At 50.1% G+C, this 22,603-nt stretch overlaps 10 protein-coding genes across 10 annotated transcripts; 4 read left to right on the top strand and 6 right to left on the bottom strand.

The window, feature by feature from the left end:
* Positions 1-210: 210 nt before the first annotated feature.
* On the bottom strand, positions 211-2,035 carry BROUX77_000888 (uncharacterized protein; the record flags this gene model as incomplete). Its single annotated transcript, XM_073753541.1, has 3 exons — positions 211-1,347; positions 1,406-1,540; positions 1,604-2,035. 3 exons carry the CDS (start codon positions 2,033-2,035, stop codon positions 211-213), a joined length of 1,704 nt encoding a protein of 567 aa, XP_073609123.1.
* A 597-nt stretch (positions 2,036-2,632) lies between these two features.
* BROUX77_000887 (uncharacterized protein) lies at positions 2,633-3,712 on the bottom strand (the record flags this gene model as incomplete). The annotated part of the gene is made up of 1 exon (XM_073753540.1): positions 2,633-3,712. The coding sequence occupies one exon, from the start codon at positions 3,710-3,712 to the stop codon at positions 2,633-2,635; it is 1,080 nt and encodes a 359-aa protein (XP_073609122.1).
* A 3,201-nt stretch (positions 3,713-6,913) lies between these two features.
* On the bottom strand, positions 6,914-8,711 carry BROUX77_000886 (uncharacterized protein; the record flags this gene model as incomplete). The annotated part of the gene is made up of 2 exons (XM_073753539.1): positions 6,914-8,523; positions 8,615-8,711. The coding sequence occupies 2 exons, from the start codon at positions 8,709-8,711 to the stop codon at positions 6,914-6,916; spliced, it is 1,707 nt and encodes a 568-aa protein (XP_073609121.1).
* Positions 8,712-9,223: 512 nt separating this feature from the next.
* BROUX77_000885 (uncharacterized protein) lies at positions 9,224-10,190 on the bottom strand (the record flags this gene model as incomplete). The annotated part of the gene is made up of 2 exons (XM_073753538.1): positions 9,224-9,401; positions 9,481-10,190. The coding sequence occupies 2 exons, from the start codon at positions 10,188-10,190 to the stop codon at positions 9,224-9,226; spliced, it is 888 nt and encodes a 295-aa protein (XP_073609120.1).
* A 1,323-nt stretch (positions 10,191-11,513) lies between these two features.
* BROUX77_000884 (uncharacterized protein) lies at positions 11,514-12,971 on the bottom strand (the record flags this gene model as incomplete). The annotated part of the gene is made up of 3 exons (XM_073753537.1): positions 11,514-11,878; positions 11,965-12,490; positions 12,558-12,971. 3 exons carry the CDS (start codon positions 12,969-12,971, stop codon positions 11,514-11,516), a joined length of 1,305 nt encoding a protein of 434 aa, XP_073609119.1.
* A 3,796-nt stretch (positions 12,972-16,767) lies between these two features.
* BROUX77_000883 (uncharacterized protein) lies at positions 16,768-17,166 on the top strand (the record flags this gene model as incomplete). The annotated part of the gene is made up of 1 exon (XM_073753536.1): positions 16,768-17,166. The coding sequence occupies one exon, from the start codon at positions 16,768-16,770 to the stop codon at positions 17,164-17,166; it is 399 nt and encodes a 132-aa protein (XP_073609118.1).
* A 42-nt stretch (positions 17,167-17,208) lies between these two features.
* On the top strand, positions 17,209-17,418 carry BROUX77_000882 (uncharacterized protein; the record flags this gene model as incomplete). The annotated part of the gene is made up of 1 exon (XM_073753535.1): positions 17,209-17,418. One exon carries the CDS (start codon positions 17,209-17,211, stop codon positions 17,416-17,418), a length of 210 nt encoding a protein of 69 aa, XP_073609117.1.
* A 947-nt stretch (positions 17,419-18,365) lies between these two features.
* Positions 18,366-19,652, bottom strand: BROUX77_000881 (uncharacterized protein; the record flags this gene model as incomplete). The annotated part of the gene is made up of 2 exons (XM_073753534.1): positions 18,366-19,212; positions 19,633-19,652. The coding sequence occupies 2 exons, from the start codon at positions 19,650-19,652 to the stop codon at positions 18,366-18,368; spliced, it is 867 nt and encodes a 288-aa protein (XP_073609116.1).
* A 332-nt stretch (positions 19,653-19,984) lies between these two features.
* BROUX77_000880 (uncharacterized protein) lies at positions 19,985-20,526 on the top strand (the record flags this gene model as incomplete). Its single annotated transcript, XM_073753533.1, has 3 exons — positions 19,985-20,092; positions 20,187-20,250; positions 20,318-20,526. The coding sequence occupies 3 exons, from the start codon at positions 19,985-19,987 to the stop codon at positions 20,524-20,526; spliced, it is 381 nt and encodes a 126-aa protein (XP_073609115.1).
* Positions 20,527-21,044: 518 nt separating this feature from the next.
* On the top strand, positions 21,045-21,975 carry BROUX77_000879 (uncharacterized protein; the record flags this gene model as incomplete). Its single annotated transcript, XM_073753531.1, has 3 exons — positions 21,045-21,082; positions 21,237-21,360; positions 21,787-21,975. 3 exons carry the CDS (start codon positions 21,045-21,047, stop codon positions 21,973-21,975), a joined length of 351 nt encoding a protein of 116 aa, XP_073609114.1.
* Positions 21,976-22,603: the final 628 nt, after the last annotated feature.

Below are 22,603 nucleotides of genomic sequence, written 5' to 3'. Positions count from 1 at the left end.
ACGTTCTCATGGTGCAAGCAGATTGATTGACAGAAAAAGCAGTGCCAGCTTATCTTGACGATGTCAAATGGACAATCAAGTTTGGAATCGCCGCAAGTAAAGCAGTCGACGTTGGAAAGATCCGCTCCATTAGATGTCATGAAAGTTTGATATACAAAATGCTTTTTTCCCCTTGAACGCCGTGCTGTAGTTTCCCTTGCCCTGATCTGTTTAGCCCTCCTCGGCGTCCATGCCATCGTGTCTTCTCCGGTTACCGCCCGCCCCTCTCATGCCACGCTGGGTCTTTCCTCCTTTCCTGTTGCCCTTGGTCTCCTGGAGCTGCTTCATCTCCATCTTGGCATGGCGCTGGGCCTCCTCTACTCGGCCTTGGAACACCATGACCTCGTTCTTCTCGGTAGGGTATTCTGGAAACTTCATGCCCAGTGCAGCCTCGATACGAGTGAAAATTTCAATGTCGTACTGCGTCATAATGGTGATAGCCACACCAGACTTACCCGCACGAGCTGTACGACCAACTCTGTGCACGTAGGTTTTGCTGTCCTGGGGCAAGTCGAAGTTTATGACCAAGTCGACCTTGGGGATATCCAGACCACGAGCAGCAACATCAGTGGCCACCAATATCTCGCGGGAACCAGACTTGAACTTATTCAGAGCGCCAAGACGAGCAGTCTGCGATAGCTGACCGTACAGTGGAATAGCACCAAATCCAAGCGTACGGAGCAGGATGGAAATGCGCTGAGCCTCGTACTGTGTGCGCGTGAAGACAATGGTCGTCTGGCCGGCAAACTCGGTAATAAGGTATATCAGGTAGGTGTCCTTGTGCATGTGGGGAATGAAGACGTAGTTTTGCTTGAGCGTTGACACAGTCTGGTACTTGTTGGCCGAGATGCTGACGCGAACGGGGTTGCGCAGAGAGGCGCGCTGCAGCGACTCAATCTTTGACGACATTGTGGCCGAGAAGAGATACGTGTTGCGCTCGCGGGGCAGGAACTTTAGGATCTTGTCCAGAATAGGCCCAAAGTCCATGTCCAGTAGTCGATCGGCCTCGTCCATGACAAGGTACTTGAGAGAGCGCAGGGAAAAGCCCTTGGTCTTCTCCAAATGGTCGAGAATACGACCAGGCGTGGCAACAATAACGTGGGGCTTCTTACTCAGCGCAATGGATTGAGTAACCATGTCTAGACCACCAATAACAACAGCGCAGCGGAGAGCAATCTGCGCACCAAGGGCGTCAAACACCTGGCCAATTTGGGTGGCCAGCTCACGGGTGGGAGCAAGGACCAGGGCAAAGTACGGCTGGGGCTTTTCGAGGAGGGCCTGGAGGATGGGAATAGAGAACGCAGCAGTCTATGGCGTCTTGTTAGTCTGTGGTCAATCACATTGTGGGTTGAGAAAGGAAGCTTACCTTTCCACTACCAGTCTCTGCCAGACCAATAATGTCACGGCCAGTAACCGCGGCGGGTATCGACTTCTGTTGGATAGGGGTAGGCTTCTTGTAGCCAAGGTTGTCACAAGCTTCGCATAGCGCATCAACAACACCCTATTTGAGGAATTAGTTCATATTCTGCATCAGAGTCTCGTTGCTTGTGGGAGAATAACATACCAGCTCTTTGAAGGTCTGCGCCTCCTTCTCCTCCTCTTCTTCTGCCTCCGCCTCTTCGTTGTCTTGCTTAGGGCTTTCCTCAGACTCAGACTCGGATTCAGATTCCACCTCGGCGCCAGCCTCGACATCGTCTTGCTCAGCAGCGGTTGGTTCCTTCTCGGAGTCCTCCTCTTCCTCTTCCTCTTCAGACTCTTCCACGGGCGGCGGCACGGGCTTCGCGCTCTTCTTCATCTTCGGCGCCTCCTTGACCTTGGGCTTTTCCTTGGAAATAATAGCAGTAGTCTGAGCTGCAGCCGTCTTCTTCTTGAGGCTCTTGCTCTTCATGAGCGCCTCAATCTTGGCCTTGTCGCGCATCAGTTTGGGCGCCTTCTTCACTTTCAAGCCCTCAGCATCGTGTGAAAGCTTGCGTTTCTTCACAATGTTGCTCGACATGTTCGGTGTAGAGTATATAATCGGGAGGGCTTTTTTTCGCTTCGGTGTACTCGGGATAACTAAGATGCTGGTTTTGATTTGTCGTAAGTTTTCCAGCAGGAAAGATGCCGTATTGTCTCCTACATCTATCCAGAGCTTCCTTAATTTCGCATCAGCAACATGTCGAAAAAAAAAAAAAGTTGGGCGGTGGGGCCCGAGGGACCGGCATAACTTTTACACCGCCCTTGTCGCATGTATAACCCTAAATATAATCTTCAGACCCTAGTTGTTTGACTTAGCTCCCAGAACTGGAAGTAATTTTTCATGGCATACGAAAAACTCTATCCTTCCTCCCGGAGCCGCATCATTCACTAATACAACATGTGTACGTGCAGTGAGATATTTATGTATGTACACCAATAGTCTATCACATATGTTGCGCATTACTTGTAGTAGAACGAAGATTTATGTATTTTTCTTTTCGAGAAATGAAGCCTGAAAACATGCTTTTGGGTATCAATCGTGACGCATTCCATTCGACCCTCCTGTCTAAGCCTACCCGACGAATTTTCATTGATCAACAGGCGTTGTGGCTGCATGATCATTGTCAATAACCTTTTAAGCCCACTTGGCCAACAACGCCATGATGCCAGCTCCGAATCCCACGCAAGAGAGGGCGGCGAACTTCACGCGGAGAGGCGAGCGGTTCATTTGCTCGTTGAACATGAACTCATGAGCCAGAAGCTCCACAAGACCAGTGTACAAGAGGATGCCACCGGAGATAGAATCAAAGATACCGTTGACAAGAGTCTGTGTGTTGCCGTTGTTAGGGCGAGCACCAAGACCAGCAGCAATACCAATGGGGGTGGAGACTGAGTACATGGCCGCAAACAGGAAGGGCCACCAACCACGGCCTTGGGGCCACTTGACAACAGCCAGGCGAGAACCAATACCAAGGCCTTCCATCAGCTGGTGGAAGACCAAGACAATGGTCAGGATAACAACCTCATCAGTCGTTGACAGAACCAGACCTATGAAGACACTGTGGAAAATAACACCAAACTCCAGAATGAGAATGGCAATAATCTGGCCAGAAAAGGCAACGTTACTGACAGGGCCATGAGATTCAATGTGGGGTCCATGGCCATGAGAATGAGGCAGATAACTCAAGTCCGCGGCCCGAGACGGTGAGACGTCCTTCTTTTCGGCAGGAATCTCATGGTCGGAAATGCTGCTAGCCGGAGCGGCCTCGTCGGCCATGGTGTTATATTGGACATGGCTGCGAGGGGCAGAGCCAGCCATCTTTCTAGCAATCAAGTCACTAAAGTGGTTTGCAACAGTTTCAATGAGCAGCATGAGCAAGATGGTCATGAGAGCAATGAAGAAGACCCAATCGTAGTCACCAAGCTTGTCAGCAAGGCACTCGCTGTGAAGAGCCTCGACAGCCGGAGACAAAAGATGCATACAGGCAGTGGCAATGATGACACCAGTACCGATGAATTTGAAGACGAAGAAAATATTTTTGGGCGAGTGCTTCGTATTGAGGCGGCCCAAAAGGATGGGAGCTACGGCACCAAGCAACGAGGACGCCATGATGATGAAGATGGAGGCGATTCTCAGACCACGGCGGTCGAGGTCGACCTCGGTCGAGCACTCAATCTCGTGCCGACGGTGAATCATGAGATGTTCAAAGGCCATCTTGGGCGTGAGGAGTTGATGAGTGGCTGAGGAAAGATGGGGGACAGGACAGGGCGCAGAACAAGAATAAGCCAGCAGACGGGTCCACGGGGCAGACCGGGCTTTTTAACCTTGTCGTGGGCAAGGGAAGGCGGAGGCGGCAGACGGACTTCAAGGGAGGAAGGGCCAAGAGATTCAGACAAAGAGGGGAAACGTGGGAGAGAGAACAAGAGATAAAGAGGGCGTGCGCAAAGAGCAGAGAAGTCGATGTAGCACAGCGTGGGGGGAGGGGGGAGGGGGGAGTGGAAGAACAGGCCAGCTATGCCAACGGCGGGTGTAGAGATGGGCGGAGATGCAGATAGCTGGAGACTTCAACGTCTTGGTATTCTTGGCACTTGATGGACAAGAGGAAAGGAAGCCAAGGGAAAAAAGACTGGATGACAACAGCAGAGACTGAGGTTTTGTAGGCGGGCGTAGGCCACAAGGGTTCTTGTCCTCACAGGTGGCCGATGGCTTCACAAAGGCAACTAGAGAAACTAGCAGCTAGTAGAGCAGAACAAAGAGACAGAACAGGCAAGCACAAGCAGGAGATGCTGATGGAAAGAACGGCGTGCTTGCCACAGAGTCATACGAAAGGATGCGATTGTCCAATAAAGTCAAAGCTTCCGGGCTGTTCTTGGATGTTGCCGCGAATGCGTATCAATCTCTGAGGAAAAAGGAAGAGGAGAATTGGAAAAGTGCAAGAGATGTCAGAGAAACGGACATGGGGCAGCGGAGAGACTTCCCACAAGGGCACTTACAAGAACCTTGATGGCCCACTGCGACAAAAGCGAGAGAAAAAAAGGTAGCGAGGTACATAAAATGGCTAAACCCGTGTGCCCTTTAGAGAATGCAGACCATCCTCTTTGGTCCAAGAGACCTCGTTAGCCAGTGCCGCTGAAAGGGCGGCCCTGCGATTGGCTGTAGCAGAAACGTGAAGAGGACGAGGTCCGCTGCTCAAGGTGAGCCTGTGCTGTTGGCAGGGATGGGTTGTCTGTTTTATCGATTTTATCTGCAGCTGTGCGAGAACCCTGATGGACCGGCCGTCGCTGCCATAATCCAGGCCGGGCCGCTGACGACGCGGGCGTTTTCTCATAGGCTCGAGTCTCTCTGTCTTGGAAAAAGAAGAACAAGAAAAGCATCGTGATTGACATCTCGGAAACATCCAAGCTTCAGTTTGACAGGCTGCCAGCTTAATCGGCATTAGCCCTGGGCCAAGCTTCTGTTCCGGCGGCCGTGCAGCCTGTAGTACAAGCACAATGTATTTCAAGCTTTGGCTACGATCACTCGGCACAGGCCACACCGAGAAACCAGTTCACGCCCTGCGTTTAAGACGGCGATTAGCGGGGCCAGGGCGGATTCTTCAAGACAATGCGTGCCAGTGGTCTCATCACGGACTCGATCGAGGAACTACCACAGGCCATGTGAGGAGCCCTCTTTTGCTCACATTGGATATCATAGTCAGCACACCTGAATAACGACCCAGCAAGTATGCACATAATATTGACCTCTCTTACATGGATACGTGGTTGCGTGATTCCATGAGTGATATACTTGCGTCTATTAACCAGCAAACTTTTCTTCTGGCCATCAGGGTGTTGAAGGATTAGAAAGTCCATCCTTCCAAACCATAGCTGCCAGTCGCAGCCAGCTGCCATCAGCTGTGCCATGCTTAACTTGACCTTGTGCCACCTCTAATCATCAACTCAACAACACATTAGGTTACTTTTACTAGTCACTTCAGACCTTGGATCTCTTATACAAACACCTGCGCTGTTCTATTGTGCTCTGTGTTTATCATCATGCGAGACATGCCAGTCTAGAACGTGCACACTGCTGTGACTTAGAACCTACCTCGACCATGAAAGAATAGCTACCAAGCAGAAAGTCCTCTATACATGTATCACCCAAACCAATAACAACACACAGCTGTTCCTTTCATGGAATACTGATGGGATTCTTGATGATAGTTCAATTTCTAACATCTGACGGGAACAGAATGCCTCTGTGGTGAAGATCACCGCCACCAATACACTCCGGATGGGCATTTCCGAGAGCCAGCGTGGCCGGGAGGTTATGATCGTTTGATCCTGTTCCGTCCGTACAGGTACACATTTCATGCCATATCCCGCGAGGACAGCCCTGTAGGCTCCTTCTCGCGGCTTGTCGTGGAAACATGTCACATAAGGTGCATATGTCAAGGGTGAGCCTCGGTCCGCTTGACGGACGGCCAGGACTTGGAACTCTAATATATGGATAAATAAAACACGGAAGGCATTGAATTCAACGGCCGGTGCAATGAGAGAACATGAATAACAAGGGGGCTAAGGGGGGGCACAGTATGCAGTCACTTAAACGTGCTTGGCCGAAGATCTTCTCTTTGGGCCTCCTTGGCTGTCCGCTAAAGACACTCCTCTAGCCTTGCCGCTATAATGGTATATATCCCGAAGCAATGCGCCCTATTACCGGTAATCTGGAAACTTGGAATGATTCCTTTTAATGCACACAACTTGCTGCATAGAAGGAGAATAAAGCCAAAAATGAGATGACAGATTCCCCGGGAAAGGGACGTCATCTCTGGCGTTCTCTTTCCCTCTGCCAAGACTGCTTGTCTGTTTCCCTATTCGTGTTAAGAAACACTAACAGGTAGGACATGTCGGCGATGTATATACATATTTCTGGATTTTCTTGATATTTATGCATATGCGTAACACTGACAAATGTATCGACACCGAAAAAAAAACCCGTAATGTGTGCGCATTGCTAGTTAGACAAAAGTCACCGCGCGTTGCCTTTCTAAAATGGCGATGCCATCGAGGTCCCACGGACAGTCAAGTGCCCGCTTGATACTACAAAGACCCGCATCAGCCTGTAGTCGGTCAAACCATGCAACATGGGTCACATAAAAAGGCGGACTTTGAGATGATGCCATACATACACCACTGCAAGATTTGGTCAAAAGGTACCGTTGGGCTACATGCCGGCCATACAATGTGAATTGAATCAATGAAATAGTGGCGAAGATATGTCTGTGGATGCAGTTAGCCCACCCCAGAGAAGCTCTACAAAAGTTGTATTCCTACACAAAAAAGTCAAATGACAACGCCCATAGCCAGAAAAAGAAAACCGCCGCCCGCCGAAAGATTTTAGACAGAGGGAGCTAGGTTTATGCAAGCTGCCTCTCTATGATGAGTACTGTACTTCCAATCCAACTGTACGAAACGGCTGATCGCGTCGCCGTAGATCGATTGCAAAGCCCAGGCCAAAGAGAAGAGCCTTCACACGACCCTCCCATAACAGCCCAATGCGCAGGTTTTGGTCCAGCCGTGCCTTGACCACTGCGCTGTACTCCTCCGAGTCGCTGCCCGATGGCGGCGCTGTGAATGCATTGAGTACAGGGAGAGGTACCACAGCAGCAGTAACACCATCGCCACCAACTGCAACAGTGGAAATGCTTTCGCCAAGCGCCAGCCCTTGTGACTTGTCCAGAGACGCTGGTCCGGGTGCTGGCGGTGTAACGTCCACAGAGATCGATGCGGGAGCTGGCGTGGAAGGAGTAGACGGAGGCGAAGAAGGAGCGGAGGATGTCTGGGGCGGTGAGGGCGGGCGGATATTAGCTTCAAGGGACTTGGAAGAACCGGACGTTTCATCGAGACGCCATTCCATCTTAGCCTGGAAACTGCGTTGGAACCCCACGGCGCGTGATGAAGAGGAGCCAGCAGGCGATGTGCCGTTTGGTGTAGCTTGCACTGATGCGGGTTGCCGGATGGAACCTGGGGTTTGTCCAACTGCAGATTTCAATTTCCGTGAGGCAATTTTAGCACATTCGGCTGGCGTCTGATTAAATGCCCTTTTTGGACTGACAGTCTTGGGAGATTGAGGAGGGATTATCGATTTGTCCTGTCCCGCGTGATCAAACATGGGAGCCTCTCTTGACGGGAAACCTTTTCTCCAAAGTTCAATGCCCACAAGCCAGTCGCTTTCGTAGCTGTACACATTGAAGTCCAGCCGTGTGCCCAACGTACAAAGCTTTCCGGCCATGACAGCATAACTAGCACTAATGCTTCCCATGAGAGGGTTGATTGTCAGTGTAGCCGTCAGCGGCGTCCCCATGTGTTCCGGCAACGTGGCAAACCGCGCACCCAGACTAATTCCACCGCCCTTATTTAATGTTCCGTAGTATATCTCAGCACCTGTGCTGAAGCGCCCAAAAATGCGCTCGCGCTCGCCCTCCCCAGGAACTGATAGCGGTGCCTTTTCGTCGTGTGCATGGAAGTTGTAGATTCCACGTAGGCCTAGCAGTCCACCATCCGATGATGCCAGCCCCTCTACTGCATAGCGGCCCACGTCATACTGCGCCAGGCCTAGCACTGTGCCCCCATTTCGCAGCGTCTTAGACGACACCGCACTGAGCTGCACCTGCAGCGCAGGCGAGAGCTTCTTCACAACAAGCGCTTCCAGCATCGATTGTGGCAGATATAGCCGGCCGTACAATAGGGACGGGTATGAAACGGTGGGCGCGGCATTGGGACTGGCGTGCGTCGTCGTGATTGATGTTGTAAAGCTTGTGTTGAGCGGGGAGAGAGCGCGGTATGATTGCATGCGCGAGGGCAACGAGACCTTTTCCGACTGGGGCACAAAGTGTCGCTGGACGGGCACAGAGGAGTAGAGATACGATAAGGAGCCATCGACAACGCCAATCGTGCCGAGCTCATAGGATGTCGCAAACTGGGGTGTCGCTAGAGCCGACAGGGTCATGTGTAAGCCCTGGGGCGTATGGAAGTTGAGGAGCCCTAGAGTCCAACCAGTAGTTAGTATTCCCACCAGAACAACGCATCTTTGTGGCGTGATAAATGTAATTGAAATCAAGCCAAAGACTCATACCGTCGGCAGTGGCATCCAGCGACGAGTACGAATTGTCCCGGTGCCAGCCGGTGGCATCGTAAAAGGCCTGTTGTACGGCCTCCATAAATTCTTTCATCTTTTATCGTGTCTGTTCGTATGTCGCGGCCCGCTAAAGGGGGACAAGCCTGTTTCTATGCCAAACTGATCATCTATGCCCTGGCTTTGTGTGTGTTTTTTTTGTTTTCTAGCCGGAATAGAAAGCCATACAGCCCAAAGCTGCAGCGATCAGATCGTGGGTTGAGCTTTCTACAGGCTGACGTCGTTTCGATTTGTGGAGCGAGCTGCGGGTATATTTCGGGTAATTCTACGAGTTCGTCACCCCAGTTAGTCCCACTTGTATCTTCGTTGTACACACCTACATACAAATACGATAACTTGTGGTAGTTTTGGGGATTGTCTCGACGTAAGGATAATTTCTGTAAGTTTATCTATATTTTGATCAGTGATTGGAACCAAGGAATGTCAATCTCCTTAACAACTTCTACGCAATCACCACCACTATTGTCTCAATTTATAATATACTCGATGGTGTCCCCCGCCCAAACTATCCAAGCATTTTCCCAACTAGCGCGGGATACCTGACTGTACTTAGACTGTTCCGTTTCTAGTGATTGTATGGTTGTAAAACCCAGTGATACTCCAGTCTAGATACTGCCCATTGCATTTGGTAGTCCCAAGAGCATTATGAATGACAGAATTCTCGGACAGACCTGAGTACTCATCAAGGTAGGTCCGTAGAACATTCGCAACATCGCTGGTGGAGAATCTGTGCATGCAAAGTCAGACACCGGGATTCTTTGAATTCAAGTTATAAACTTGCTGGGACTTATCAAAAACATTCATACCTGAGTATATCACTTGCGCCAAATCGTCGAACGACTTGGAAATAGCATGAACCCATGACCACCAGTGGAGTCAATTGGCTCAAGTCTGACGCAAGAAAGTAGCCTGGCTCACGCTCGAGATACTTGGCAAGTTCAACACAGTCACTACCACGAGCCAAAGGGCCAAATTCAACTCGGTAGAATTGGGTCGGATGTGTCTGGCAGTAGTTCTCATTGTTTTCTTCGGCGAAGTACCTGACATCGCGAGCAGACATTTTCGTCGAGACAGGCGGTACAGAGAGACCCGCCGGTGTCGAATGGGATGCAATGATTCGGGCTTTTTTGCCGCCAAACCCCTTGTTTTTGAGAGAAGTGTGATCGGGCTTTTCATCGGGACTAGTGAAGCTGTCGGTATTGGTCTCAAGCTTGAAGTATGCCTCTCGAGGTACAACATCAATCTTTTTGTATCCCAGAGCCTCAGCTCGTTCCAGTCGCTCAAAGTGGCCGTCTCCTCTGGGGGTCAGGTCCTTGGCGTACGGGGCCGGGAATCCCACTCTTCCAGCCTTCTGGACATATTCGTCAATAGATTCATCATCTCTGAGAAAGGGTGCCAGGATGCGCGGACCGGGACTGGCCATTATGCCACGCGAAGCAGGGCTCGCTTCATTCCCTCCAAACGGCGCTGCTAGCACCAGTGCGGGAAGAAATCTAAAGAGCATGGAGGGTTTCATGGCGAAAGCAGTGCGATCAACATGCGGAGAATGGGTAGAGTCGGTAGAGCCTATGTTGCGGCGCACGGGATGATGTTACAAGCCCCAATGCAAAGAGAAAGGCTTCGGTAGTCGAAGAAGGCCTAGGAACAAGATCATTTATAACTAGGTGTAGGCACTCTATGGCTTTTCCTGTTTCCCTCCGGCATTCGCTTATACGATGAAAAAAACTCCGGATCATGTCTCTGGTCTGTAGACTGCAAGAGACTTGGGACTAAATTGAACAGTCAGCCTCCTCGGTAAAACACTGCAATGGACAAACGGGAGCATTCCTGTCATTCCTTGATACCAACTTCACAAACATGCCGTGGCGGTCGGCGCGGAGATGGGGAGCAGTCCCGCGCTTGCTATGGCAAAGCCTCTGTCAACCGGGTAGATAGCCCCCGGTACCGAGACATGTCTTTAAGTACCACCGACATGGGTTTGCTTAGTCGTGCAAGTAAAAGCTTGTCAGAGTGCACAAGAGATGCTTATGGCAACCACTAACTACATACATGCATACTACTCCTTACACTTCAGTGCTTTTATGCAAGAAGTAGTAGATATATGCTTTTATTATAGGCTCCAAAGAACTCTCAGTCCATCTCCTTCACTATGCCACTCCCTCCGTCCAGGATGGACGATATCCGCAACTCCGCTCTTCTCGCAGTGCGGAGATCTAGCTTATCTGACCGACCATCTGTGGTTGTGGTTGTTGTAACAAGTAGTGCTTGGATTCATCCCTCATTGCCCTGTTTGAGGCTGTGCAATACACCGGTTGAATTACCCCGCCTTGGCAGACAAAAACACCTACAATTAGCCGTGTCAGCCACCAATGTTCAGGAGACTCGCGATGATATACGACTCTATTTGTGCGCATGTATGTATGTGCATACGTGACTATTCCACACTGCTGCCATGTTCTATACTCACAATTACACGTCATCTAGATTTCAACAAATAACAGTAGATATGAACAGAAGAAAAAGGGACATGACCATCATTGAATAAGCAAGAAAACAAACAACCAAAAAGACAAAGGCTTTGGTGACATGGCGTTTACGCCACAATGACAGAGGCAAAATAATAAAAAACGAACCCAAAAATGACAACAAATCAACCACGTCCTGAATCGCCGACCAAGTTACAGTCAACCCAGGCCTCTTTCTACCTTACTGAGAATAGTCAACTTCCTCGGATACACTTGCTCGTTCGAGGACTACCATGCTGTTGTAGTAGCAGAAAACAAAACTAGAAACACAGGCCAGATGTGCAAAGACACATCCACTCTGTTGCTAGTTTGACTTACACCACCTCCTGGAGCATCAGGCCCTGGTACTCGGCCTGGACAGCAGTGTCGGGGTCGGTGCAGTTGACGGGCTTGTGGACACGGAGGAAGGACAGGAAGTAGTCCTCCATAGGCAAAAGGTTCAGCAGGATTCCGTTAGCGTTCCATGCGATACCACACACAATACCACCGGCCACGGCATCAAGAACAAAGTGGTTGGCCGTGGAGATGATGGCAGTCAAGATGAGAGAAGGGTACGAAAGGCCAATCACGACAATAGCGATGCGCTTCCACGACGAAGCGCGCAGGCCAGCGATGGGGAAGGTGGCAACAGTAAGACCAATCAACAGGGAGTATCCAAAGTGCAGCGAGGGCATGGCGGCTAGAGAGACATTACAAGTTAGCATGAGGCAATATACTATGGCGACGGATACAGTGGCCCAAGCTTCTCATCAGTTATCAACTTACCATACTGGTTGCAGAATCTGTTGGTGGTCCAAACACTGCTCTCGCCGGCGGTGCTGTGCACGGTATCGACGAAACCAAAGCTCTTAGCCTCTGCAGCATCCTCGCCAGTGTAGGTCGGATCGCTCAGCAGACGGGGAGGCATGCAGGGCCAGATGGTGAAGATGCAGAAGGCAATCAGGTTGCACAGAGCCATGGCGCGGCGGCGAGACTCGTACAGACCAGGACCGGCCCAAGTCAGGATGTCGGTCGTGGAGCCATTAGCGAGCGAGCGGCGCTTGCTGGCAGTGGTGAAGTAGTACAGCAGAACGAGGAAGAGAATAGTTCCGGGAATGTGGATGAAGGAGTAAGTGCGGTTGATCCAGTGCAGCAAGGTAGGATGGGCCAAGAACCAATCCTGGACCGGGCGCTCAATGAAGATGCCGAGGGCCTGCTCAATGTGAATCAGAGTCAGGGCGTGCTTGCGAGCAACGTTGACGGTGCCCTCGACCAGAGTAAGAGCAGTGACGGCACGACCAATTTGGTAGACCTGGAGCGAGTTAGCAAAGATTGCCATGTATCCCAGGTGAGATTCAGATATTGTTGGGCAAACTTACCCAGTAGAGCAGGAGCCAGTACCAAGCCTCGACGAGGAAGGGGAACTTTTGCAAGATGCGGCTGATCAGGCGGCCCTCGTAGACGGCAGTGTTGGGAGTGGTGAGTGTGGTGTTGACAAATGGCATGCGCACATGGCGACGGCGGTAAGGCGACTGGTCGACGCCGCCTAGCACACGAGTGGAAGAGCTGCTCGACGAAAACGATCTCTCACTGTCTCCAGACGGTGACTTGCTACCGTTGCGGCCCGAGACGTCATAGTTGAGGCTGTCGGAGCGCTTGCGATACGACTGGGCATTGGAAGTCCAGCCGCGGGCGTAGGGGATACTGTTGGGCAGAGTGTTGCGGTTGAGGTAGGCGCCTCCGAAGAGGAGAGTCACCACGATAAGTGGCTCGGCAACGGCACCGATTCCCATGTTGAGTGTTCGAATGGGGTATTAACAAGAGGTACGATGAAGGCGGAGGCGAGGCGGATTCGGAGATGATTCGAGCCTGGTGATTGCAAGGTGGGTAGAATCAAAAGAATTAAAAATGATACTTTGCTATACAAAAAAAACACAACGAGCTAGAGCCGGCTCAAAAAGTAACAAGGTTCAAGAATCGAAGATAGGGAGAAGGTAACGGGTGAAAGAGGTGCCTTTCTTGCTGTGGTGGCGGCGACGCTTGAAGCTATCAACCGAGTGGGTGCCGGTAGGAAATAATGGCGAGATCAACGGGTCGTCGCACGAGAGAGAAAGCCCAAGGAGAAGCTATAGATAAAAAGAAAAGGAAAAAGAAAAAGGTAAGAGGAACCACGGACGGAGCCTTGACGGGGGAAGCGGCGGTGATATGTAATAACAAGGAAGACGATCGGTTTTTCAATTCCAGGGAAGACTGGAAGAGAGAAAAAAAAGAGAGGAGAAAAAAAGGGGACTGTCGGAAAGCAAAGAGGGTTGGGCTTCAGGGGGTGGGCACCAGAAGCCCAGAGGCAGCAGCTGGAGGGCACATTGAAGTCCGGCTCCTAGGCCCTGTTGCCACTTCCCGCGGCTCGCTAAACGCAGGCTCCAAGATCAGCGATGTAGTGGCCGCACGCCCCGAAGATGGACCTGTCTCTGGCAAAACGGGCGGATTTAGCGTTCCGTTGGCCGTTAGTCGCCAGGCGTTAGTTGACGTGGAGTATGTAGCGAGCGGGCCCAGAGCTCCTGGCGCAGTGTGCGTGGGGGGAGGAACTCGAGAGCTTAGCTGTGGCTCATAGGGCGCCCAGACTCCCTAAACAGGCCTGAGCCCCTCACGCACAGCAGGCAACGGCCGGGCTGCTTCAGCGCTGCATCCACTGCCATCAGCGACGCGCTAGCGTGGGCGCTCCAGGGGGTTCTGGACACGGTCACACTGCACATTATCCTGTAACAAACAGCCTACGTCAACCAACACACACCATAATGCCTCACCTTTCAAAGCTTGGTCGCCAAGCAGCCGCAGCAAGATGAAAAGATACAGAAAGAGAATGGAAAGGAGTCTAGGTGACTCCGCCCGCGTCCGTTACGGGCTAAATATTCAAGGACTTGCAACTCACTAACTACGTAGCTATATGTACCTATGTATCTTTGTACACACGATACCACTGCCTATATGCCACATGCACATATTTACATGTACCTGCAAATGCAAATTCCAGCATCTGCAGCTTCCTTCCAGCTGCATGAAAAGACCCTCCAGTTGGAATTAGGACTTCTTCCGAGCATTATTAGAAGAGGTCAAAACTCCGTATGGCTGACGGTTCTGGCTTTGCCTCTGGTTCTGGTTCTGGTTCTCTTCTATGTTTTGCACAATCAAGTGCTTAAGTTGACTATGTGACCAATTGTTGGCCAATTACTTGATCTCCTCTGCTACTTGCAATCGGCCATTGTCTCCCGTAACCGCTACCTCGACCTACATACTAATGTCTGCATTCAAATTTGTACAAGTACATGTGTGGTCATGTACATCCAGACATGCACATGTACTTGGACCCGTTCCTCGACAATGCATCTCCAGTTTTTTCGGTCGCCGTTTTTACAAATGGCCCAATCAAAGCCGAATCCCCCTGAACAGCCCAGGAAAAAAAGCAACCCAAAACAAAACCCTTCTGTTGGTTTTTTTTCGGCTGAGAACGCTCCTGGAAATGTGTTAGCAATCTGACACAATGCCGGGCCTTCCGGGGCGCAGTAGACTTAATATGGTAGTACTAGCAACACTCTACTACGTTCAACTTCACATCATCATAGCCACATCAACACAAGCCACGTTTGTTTAGCATTATTTATTGGACCTTTATTGCCGCGCTATCCCTAGACAAAATGAGACAACAATGTCTTAACCCTAATAAACTACCTCTCAGAAGCCAAGACGCCCAAAGAACACTCGTATTACTTGGGCTTGTAGGAATACCTTCTAATCTTCTAGTGACTAAGCGCTAGTCCACGTCTGCCGCCTTATTTCGGAGTCGGACACATACTCGCCCGAAACCATCTACAAACATCTACGGCCCACGGTATTGTTCACCAAGTTTCATCCAGGTTGCTCGTCGTTGGCTGCTGACATATGCCCAGTTGTTAGCCTCCGAACTTAACTGGGCATGGGTTAATCTCTGTATGCTACTGGGCTTCTGGCTGCCTTGCATCAAGTATTTCACTGGGCTGTAGAGTTACAAGCAACATGTCTTACTGTTGTGGTGATTTTGCATGGAGAACAGTTTATTCAAGTTTTCTAGAGGAAATTTGTGATAGTATGCTAGGTGATATATGGGCGAGGTCACGTGGTGTGGCTGAGTGGCGGAGACTGCGTATCACTACAACACTTACAGCAACAAATGTTGTCGTTGTATTCTTGTAACGTCTTGAATCAACATATGGTGTTCTTCCCACACAGCCAACACTGATCTAGGGTTCAGGGTTACTGGTTACTGACAGCCCAATGCGCAATCTTCAACGACAAAGCAACAACATCAATTGCTGACGTAGATCGTTTACTGATAAACACAAACGTTAACTTTACTAGAGTCGCTTATTTTCTTGCCTTGGTCGTGCGTAGTCCCATGTATCACAATGCCCAAGGGAGGCGGCACCAAGGACGTCAAACTTGACAGATACATATAGTTAATGCTGCACGACGTGTGCCTCTTTGGTGCACAGTCCTGCGCACCGGCCAACCCAAAACTAGCTTGTTTGCTTTCTTATTCAACGTCTGCCTAGCTTCCAAGGAGCATTGCCGCCTTCGACTTGGAACTCTACTTCTCCTTTATATTAGCCGATCTCCTTGAGATGACTAGGTAGATAGATGACCGTAGGTCTTGGCCGCCGAACTTCATGGTAACAACGAAGCTTCCTGGTCACTCGAAACTAAATATAAATCATATTATCGTGTAGTAACTATCTCATCGACAAACAAACGCCGCCCTGTTCGCCCAGCTGGTAGACCATCAGAACATTCCCTCCTAAAACTCTTGCGGTGGCTGGCACCTTTGGGCTCAAGTTGGCCACCCCTCGTGAGCAGACGGGTAAACAAATACATTCAAATCAAATAGCTACAAATGTTTGTGAGAGTCCGTTTCAAGATATTCGGTGCGATATATATCAAGACCATCGGCAGTTGGGTTAGATTTGAGGCCGTGCTTCTGTTACTCAAGCCCGGCGAAAATCAAAGGGCTGGCTAGTTGACACTCCTGAGATCCACTTGACCGGCAATGGTAATTGCCATCTTTATGTGCCCACAAACCTCCCAGACCCATTGATAGTTATCTGAGCAACTTCTTCCTTTCATGTACCCGGGAACTCAATCAACATGAGGCAGGTACTGCATAGACAGACATCTCGACTTGGAAGGCACCGAGTGGGATCAAACCCCTCTCCAGATCATAAACAATATGTCTGCTATTTTCTCCTCTTCAAAAAGTCGTGATATATCCAACTACACATCATTATCCCGCGTTTTGACAGCATTGTCATATACACCCATTCCGTGTTATCACGTTGTGTTGCGCATACTTTCATCATCATTTCTGGATATTATTGACTGCATCTCGGGACCATGCGCTAGCAGAATCTTGCGTTTTCGGGGGTTCTCCTTCAACCGGCTGCTGCCATCATTGCTCCGACCCTTACCGAACTCGACACGACACTCAACCACCAGGCCCAAGCCGTACATGGGAATGCCTCCGCCGTTTTGCAGGCTGTCATCGCACCTGGTGCTTTTATCATGGATTGCAAAGTGCCCGGCACCATGGCCATCACCTTTGATGATGGTCCGTACCTCTATACCAACGACCTTCTCGATATTCTTGCCGAGTATGATGTGTCTGCGACTTTCTTCATCAATGGCAAGAATATGGGAAGAGCTCTAGACCGCGACAGGTTCAAGCAAAAGGTGGTCAAACGTGCATATTCCGAGGGTCATCAGATTGGCAGCCACACGTGGGGCCACCGCGATTTGAGCATGACCAAGGGCGCTGCCCGAGAGCAGCAGATGACGGAGCTGGAGGATGCTTTAATGCAAATAGTTGGCGTCAAGCCAACCTACATGCGACCTCCCTATGGAAGCTGTGATGCTACATGCATGGCCCAGATGGCCAATCTGGGATACCGTGTAATCCATTAGAGCTTGGATACATTGGACTACGGTGTTCGTACTGTCGACGAAATGACAGGAGTTGAGGAGAAATTTGGTCAAAAGCTGCCAACAGATCCGAGCGAGCCTGGTCCCATTGTTCTGGCCCATGATAGCTTGGAACTCACAGTTTACCAGCTGACCGTGCCGATGATTGAGAAATCACTAGCAGCTGGGTTCCGTCTGGTTACCGTTGGCGAGTGTCTAGGTGAAAGCCGCAAGTATTGGTACAAGTGGAAGTAGTATGTTTTTTTTTTAGAAGCTAGATGTTGTGGGACGAACATGTCATCATCATGGTGGTGGGGTTGCAATATCTTTACAGAGTGAGGTTATACACTGACTTGTTCACGCCACTTCATTACTTCTCCCTATAGCAAAAAACTACGAAACTTTTGACGTGATATTTTCCGTTTCTCCAAATTTGCCATGTTTTTTTTTCCTCATCTGATTCTTGCGGTAATGTTGGCCATGAGACGAATTTAGTTCAACTCCCTCACTATGGCCGCGTCTGTCTTGGTTTAATTGTACGCGCTGGGCCTTTCTTTTTTGTCATGGGGATTGGTGGAGCTTACTTGAAGCCATCCATCACAGTGCGCGAAATAGGCGACTAGTGTCTTGTGCTAAAACAGTCATGCCATATTTGGGATGTTAGTTACTTGGAGTAGACAATGAGAGGACATAGGTACAAGTCGTGAAAAAAATGGACGTAGTGGGAGGGTTTGGAATTCGGTTGTTTTGGTGGTGATTGGTAACGGTAGCTAGATTATTTTTGCTTGATCGTTATTATCATGCAATTAGCCAACTGGCAAAGGCAGTTTACATATGTAACCGTATATATGTAGTTGGTTATAACTATTGTTAAGAGCTACAAGAAATGAAATAAACACCCAAACCCCCCGAAACGCCCCAATCAAGATAAAAGCGTGTTTTCCCCCAAGCAGACACAGAAAGGTACTGAAGCATTGGTGTCTAGACTCAGCAGTGCGTCATAGAAGACCCTCCCAAGGAGCGGAATTGAGATAATATCGAAATGTGCTTGACAGTAGGTACATGGTTGGTCTGATATAAAGAGGCTAGTACTACACTCAAACGTATCGCGCTGCTTGTCTATGGCGGGTGAGAAGTAAAGCAGTGCCGTGCCAAGGCACACTTGTTCTGCCTGAAATAGCCGCATAGCACACAGGGCATCATCACATGACAGACGAAGCCAACAGCCGCGACTCAACCTCATCCATGGAGCTGAGTTCTATGCTGCCACGGGACTCGAGCGACTGAATCCGCGAGTCGATATTCTGGAAACGGGGTTCGTACGTATGCATGCCACGTTCGATGCCGTCGAGGCGCTTCTCAATCTGGTCCAGGCGGCTTTCCATGCGGACAAGACCCTGAGAAAGATCGTGCGTGATGCGGTCCAACTTATTAGTAAATGAGCGCATCGACTGAGCGAGCGGTGTGTTCTCCTGGCCAGGTGGTACAGTGGGCACGCGAGGCTCATGGTTGTGTCTGGGCTCCTGAACAGCGAAGCGCCACTGGTTGCCGAGCTGGACCTCACAAACAGCCTTTGCGCGCCACGGGCAGTCAATCTTGCGCGTAGAGGGGTTCCGTTTTTTGGCAGTACTATTGTACTTGACACCGCCACGGTCGCATACCAAGTCGTAGCGAGTCGGTCTACCATCTCGGTAGTTGGATGCGCGAAGCTTGACGACCCCATAGCCCTGGTCCTTGGCAATACGCTGGACGGAAGAGAGGAGGTCTTCAAACGAGCGGTAGATCCCCTCGGGCGGTGGAAGCAGAGCAGGCGGTGGTGCCGCATTGGGCATCACGGCCTGCTCGGCCATGGCAACCGGCTGGATCTGCTGCTGGGCCTGCGGGGCTGGGGTCTGAGCCGGCGGTGCCTGAGCCTGGGCCGGCTGCTGTGGTACAGCTTGCGGCGGAGGCTGTGGTGGTTGCGACGGTGCCTGAGATGTCACGTAAAGACGTGAATCAAAGAACACCTGTGGATTTGAAGAAGCTATGATTGCGGTTGCGCGGGTGAATCTGGGAAAATTGAAAGAGGCGCGTAGTCGCTAAAGGAGGAGATAAAGGGCCTCCTCCACGTTCAAGAGACGCCCAAGTAAAACTTGAGCAATGTAGCTACACTAGGCTAACACTATCAAAAGGGACGCCAATAATATCAGTCAAGCCACCGGTGATGGGCGGGCTCTGGCTGGACAGGTGATTTGATTTGGGCAGAAAGTCAAGCCCAAATCACGCTCACAATCAGGCTTGGGGAGCTTGTGAGGACACGGCGGCTAGGTCGCAGCGCGACTCTGGAAATAGGCGTTGCAATTTTGGGCAAAACGCAAGCTCTCTCTCAGTCTGTGATTTGTTTGGCGAGCTGGAGGTCTGAAGGGCGTTGCGTTGTTGTTTTTCGCACTGGGGAGGTGTGAATGAGTGAGCAAGAAAAGTTATCCGCACGGTCCTGGGGCAGTGGCCATGACAAGGGACTGAAGCAGCTTTTGGGGGTCACGTGTTGGGTCACGTCATGCGCCGGATTTGTGCTTTTCTATTGGCCAGTGGCCGTAAACAAAGGCAAGAATCTCTAAAACGCAACCAGGCCCGAACAACAATGGCTCTATGCCTGTTCTGTTCTGCTGATGCATCAGGACTGCGAGGCTCACGTAAACACACTGTATCTAAAGATGATTCTCTCTTCTCAAAGACTCGATCCAACAGAATTTTGATTCCCATCTCCCTTTCTCCTGCTTTCCTATTTCTGCTCGGCCTAATCGGTCCCCTTTGTTGACTCCAAAACCTGAGCCGTTCTGCCATGGCAAGCAAGGCCAACGCACGCGCTGCAGCAAACTCAGCCGCGCAACAATTGGGCGAGAAGCAGATTCAGGATGGCCTGAACCACCTGCAGTTCCTCCTCAATAAAGTATGTCACATTCCGCTCTCCCGTAGTGGGCGAATGCCTCTGTTTTTGTCGTTTTTGCGTGGGGGATCGCCTATGCTAACCCTGTCTGCACCAGTTGGTGTACCTTCGTTCAAGCCTCTGTGATGTTGTTTCCACTGTTGCTGTCTCTGGTAGCCCTAGTAAGTATTTCGCCGTGATATTTGCATGTTTTTTTCCCCAAAAAAAACTCATTCTAATGCCCTTCAGCCCAAGAAACACTCGACAACATCAAAGCCACCGCTGGCAGGGTTGATTTCCAAGTCAAGGAGCTGCAGTCAATTATGAGAGGAGATAAAACCAAGGCCGTGTTCGAGCTTGCTGTCGGCAGCCAAAAGAAAGATCCACTCGGGCTCAAGCCGTGGAATGCCATGGACCACCCCGGGTACTATCTCCAGCCCACAGAAGAGTCGTCGTAGTGAGTGTCTATTGGTGGCCGCCGCTTGTTATACAATTTTGGTGAGGTGGTTAATCTTCTTGGTTACGATGAAGGGTTGCTTTTAAGCACGGAGTTATTGTGATTTTATTTTTGGAGAAATGTTTGGGAACGTTGTGATTTCAGCTATTTGGCGATACTAAATGATTAATGGTTCATCTGGTCTTATGTTGTCTTAATTATTCCATCACCAGATCTAGATATTCTGCATGAAACGATGAATTTCGGCCAAAGCTTGTATCGAGTGGGGTGCCCTCTCTCTAAGGAGTGGCTGAGTGGCTGCGCTGCCGTGCGCCCTTTCACGTGACCCGCTTTCAGCCACTTTCGCACACAATACGCCTGCTGGTGCCAAAATAGGCCCTGTCCCGCTCATTGGCCCACGAAAAAAGCGGGCTAGTGGTGGTCGGATTTCTCTCCCGCAAAAAATTTCCATCTTCTCGCCTTTCCCATACTCGCGATAATCTCTGGTGAATCAGTTCGACGATATCGACCACCGCCAAAATGCCTTCCCACAGAGTGACCTACCGCCGCCGGAACCCGTGAGTCCTGCTCATTTTCGCATCAATCCGAATTTCGAATGCAACGCCAATGTCGAAATGGCCCGATCTTTGATGGGCTTGTGACGTTGCTACTTGCAAAGTCGATTTTGGAAACAAGAATATGAGAGCAAGATCGCTGACTGGATTTTGATAGCTACAACACCACCTCGAACCTCACGAGAATCGTGAAGACTCCTGGTGGCAAGTCTCGCGTTCTTCACATCAAGAAGCGCGGCACTGCTCCCAAGTGCGGTGACTGCGGCAACGCTCTGGCCGGTGTAAGTTTACACAACTACGAATGGACGTCAGCATGAAGACTTCAACAAACGAGACGACAAAACGATGGCATATTTGGCACCCAAGAAATCCGACCGATTGATTCACCGACGACCTATTGTAGCCGACCTTCTCAACTGGGAAATTTCGTTTCGAGATTCCATGCTCGGCTCGCGGCATCATTTAAACACTGGAGAAGTTTACTCACCAGTATTGTCCTATCTGGCATTTGAACGGAACGACTAAACAGCCGCTTCACAAAGACTACTACGCATTATCACTGTTCAAAAAATACCGACCACATGCCTTACACACTCATCTCGCCGCCATCACACCAAAAGCTCGTTCTGCTGTTGTCGAATTGCTGTCCACAAAACACCTATGCTTTCCATAAAAAAGACAATCCCACTAATGCATTGTTTTCACAGGTCCCTGCCCTGCGTCCCCGCGAGTACGCCCAGATCTCCAAGCCCAAGAAGAACGTCTCCCGCGCCTACGGTGGTTCGAGATGCGGTGGCTGCGTGCGTGACCGTGTTGTCCGCGCTTTCCTGATCGAGGAGCAGAAGATTGTCAAGAAGGTCCTCAAGGAGCAGGCCGAGGGTGCTAAGAAGAAGTAAACAATCAAAAAATGATTTTAGCCCTTTGAAAAATTGCGAATGGGATACACCAAAAAATATTCAAAAAAAAAAGAGAGAAAATCAACATAAGGACTCTCCAATGCGTGCCTTTGACAGATACTTTGATTCTCTGTCTTTCTTTTGCCAGCGGCCCTCACATACTTTCTCTTGTCCCTTCTCTTTGCAAGTTATGTTGATGGTGCCATGTTCTTGGCATGATGTCTCAAGGATAAACTATCTAACCTCGTGAGTTACACAAGGCGAATGGTGTCTTTGTTGACCATGTTTATCCTTGTTAGAGTGCTTGTCAGTCAAGTCATCCTAACTAACAATGGTTGTGCGAGGTTTGGACTTCTTTGTCTCTTATCGTGGGCTCGGGGGTGTACAAAAGTTGGGATAATTGCAGCGTAGAGTTTCCAGGTAATATCTAGACTTGCATAAATGGCTTTTAACAATTGCATTCTTCATGGGCTAGAAATGAGCTATGCATCATGTAATGGTCTGAGTAGAGTAGAAGGTGGGAACGGCGAATACCAAGCAACAAACGACCAGAGAATCTCGAGCCGTTCTTGGTCATCATGTGCATATATCTATCTACACGCTGTAATTAGGCTCTGAGTAGGCCAAT

This window comes from Berkeleyomyces rouxiae (genome assembly GCF_048999995.1).
Source record: "Berkeleyomyces rouxiae strain 22BRR77 chromosome Unknown BrBRR77_ptg000001l, whole genome shotgun sequence".
In the NCBI taxonomy this organism is placed as follows: domain Eukaryota; kingdom Fungi; phylum Ascomycota; class Sordariomycetes; order Microascales; family Ceratocystidaceae; genus Berkeleyomyces; species Berkeleyomyces rouxiae.
The sequence above is the reverse complement of the archived record's forward strand: the minus strand, read 5'-3'. Positions and strand labels throughout refer to the sequence as shown.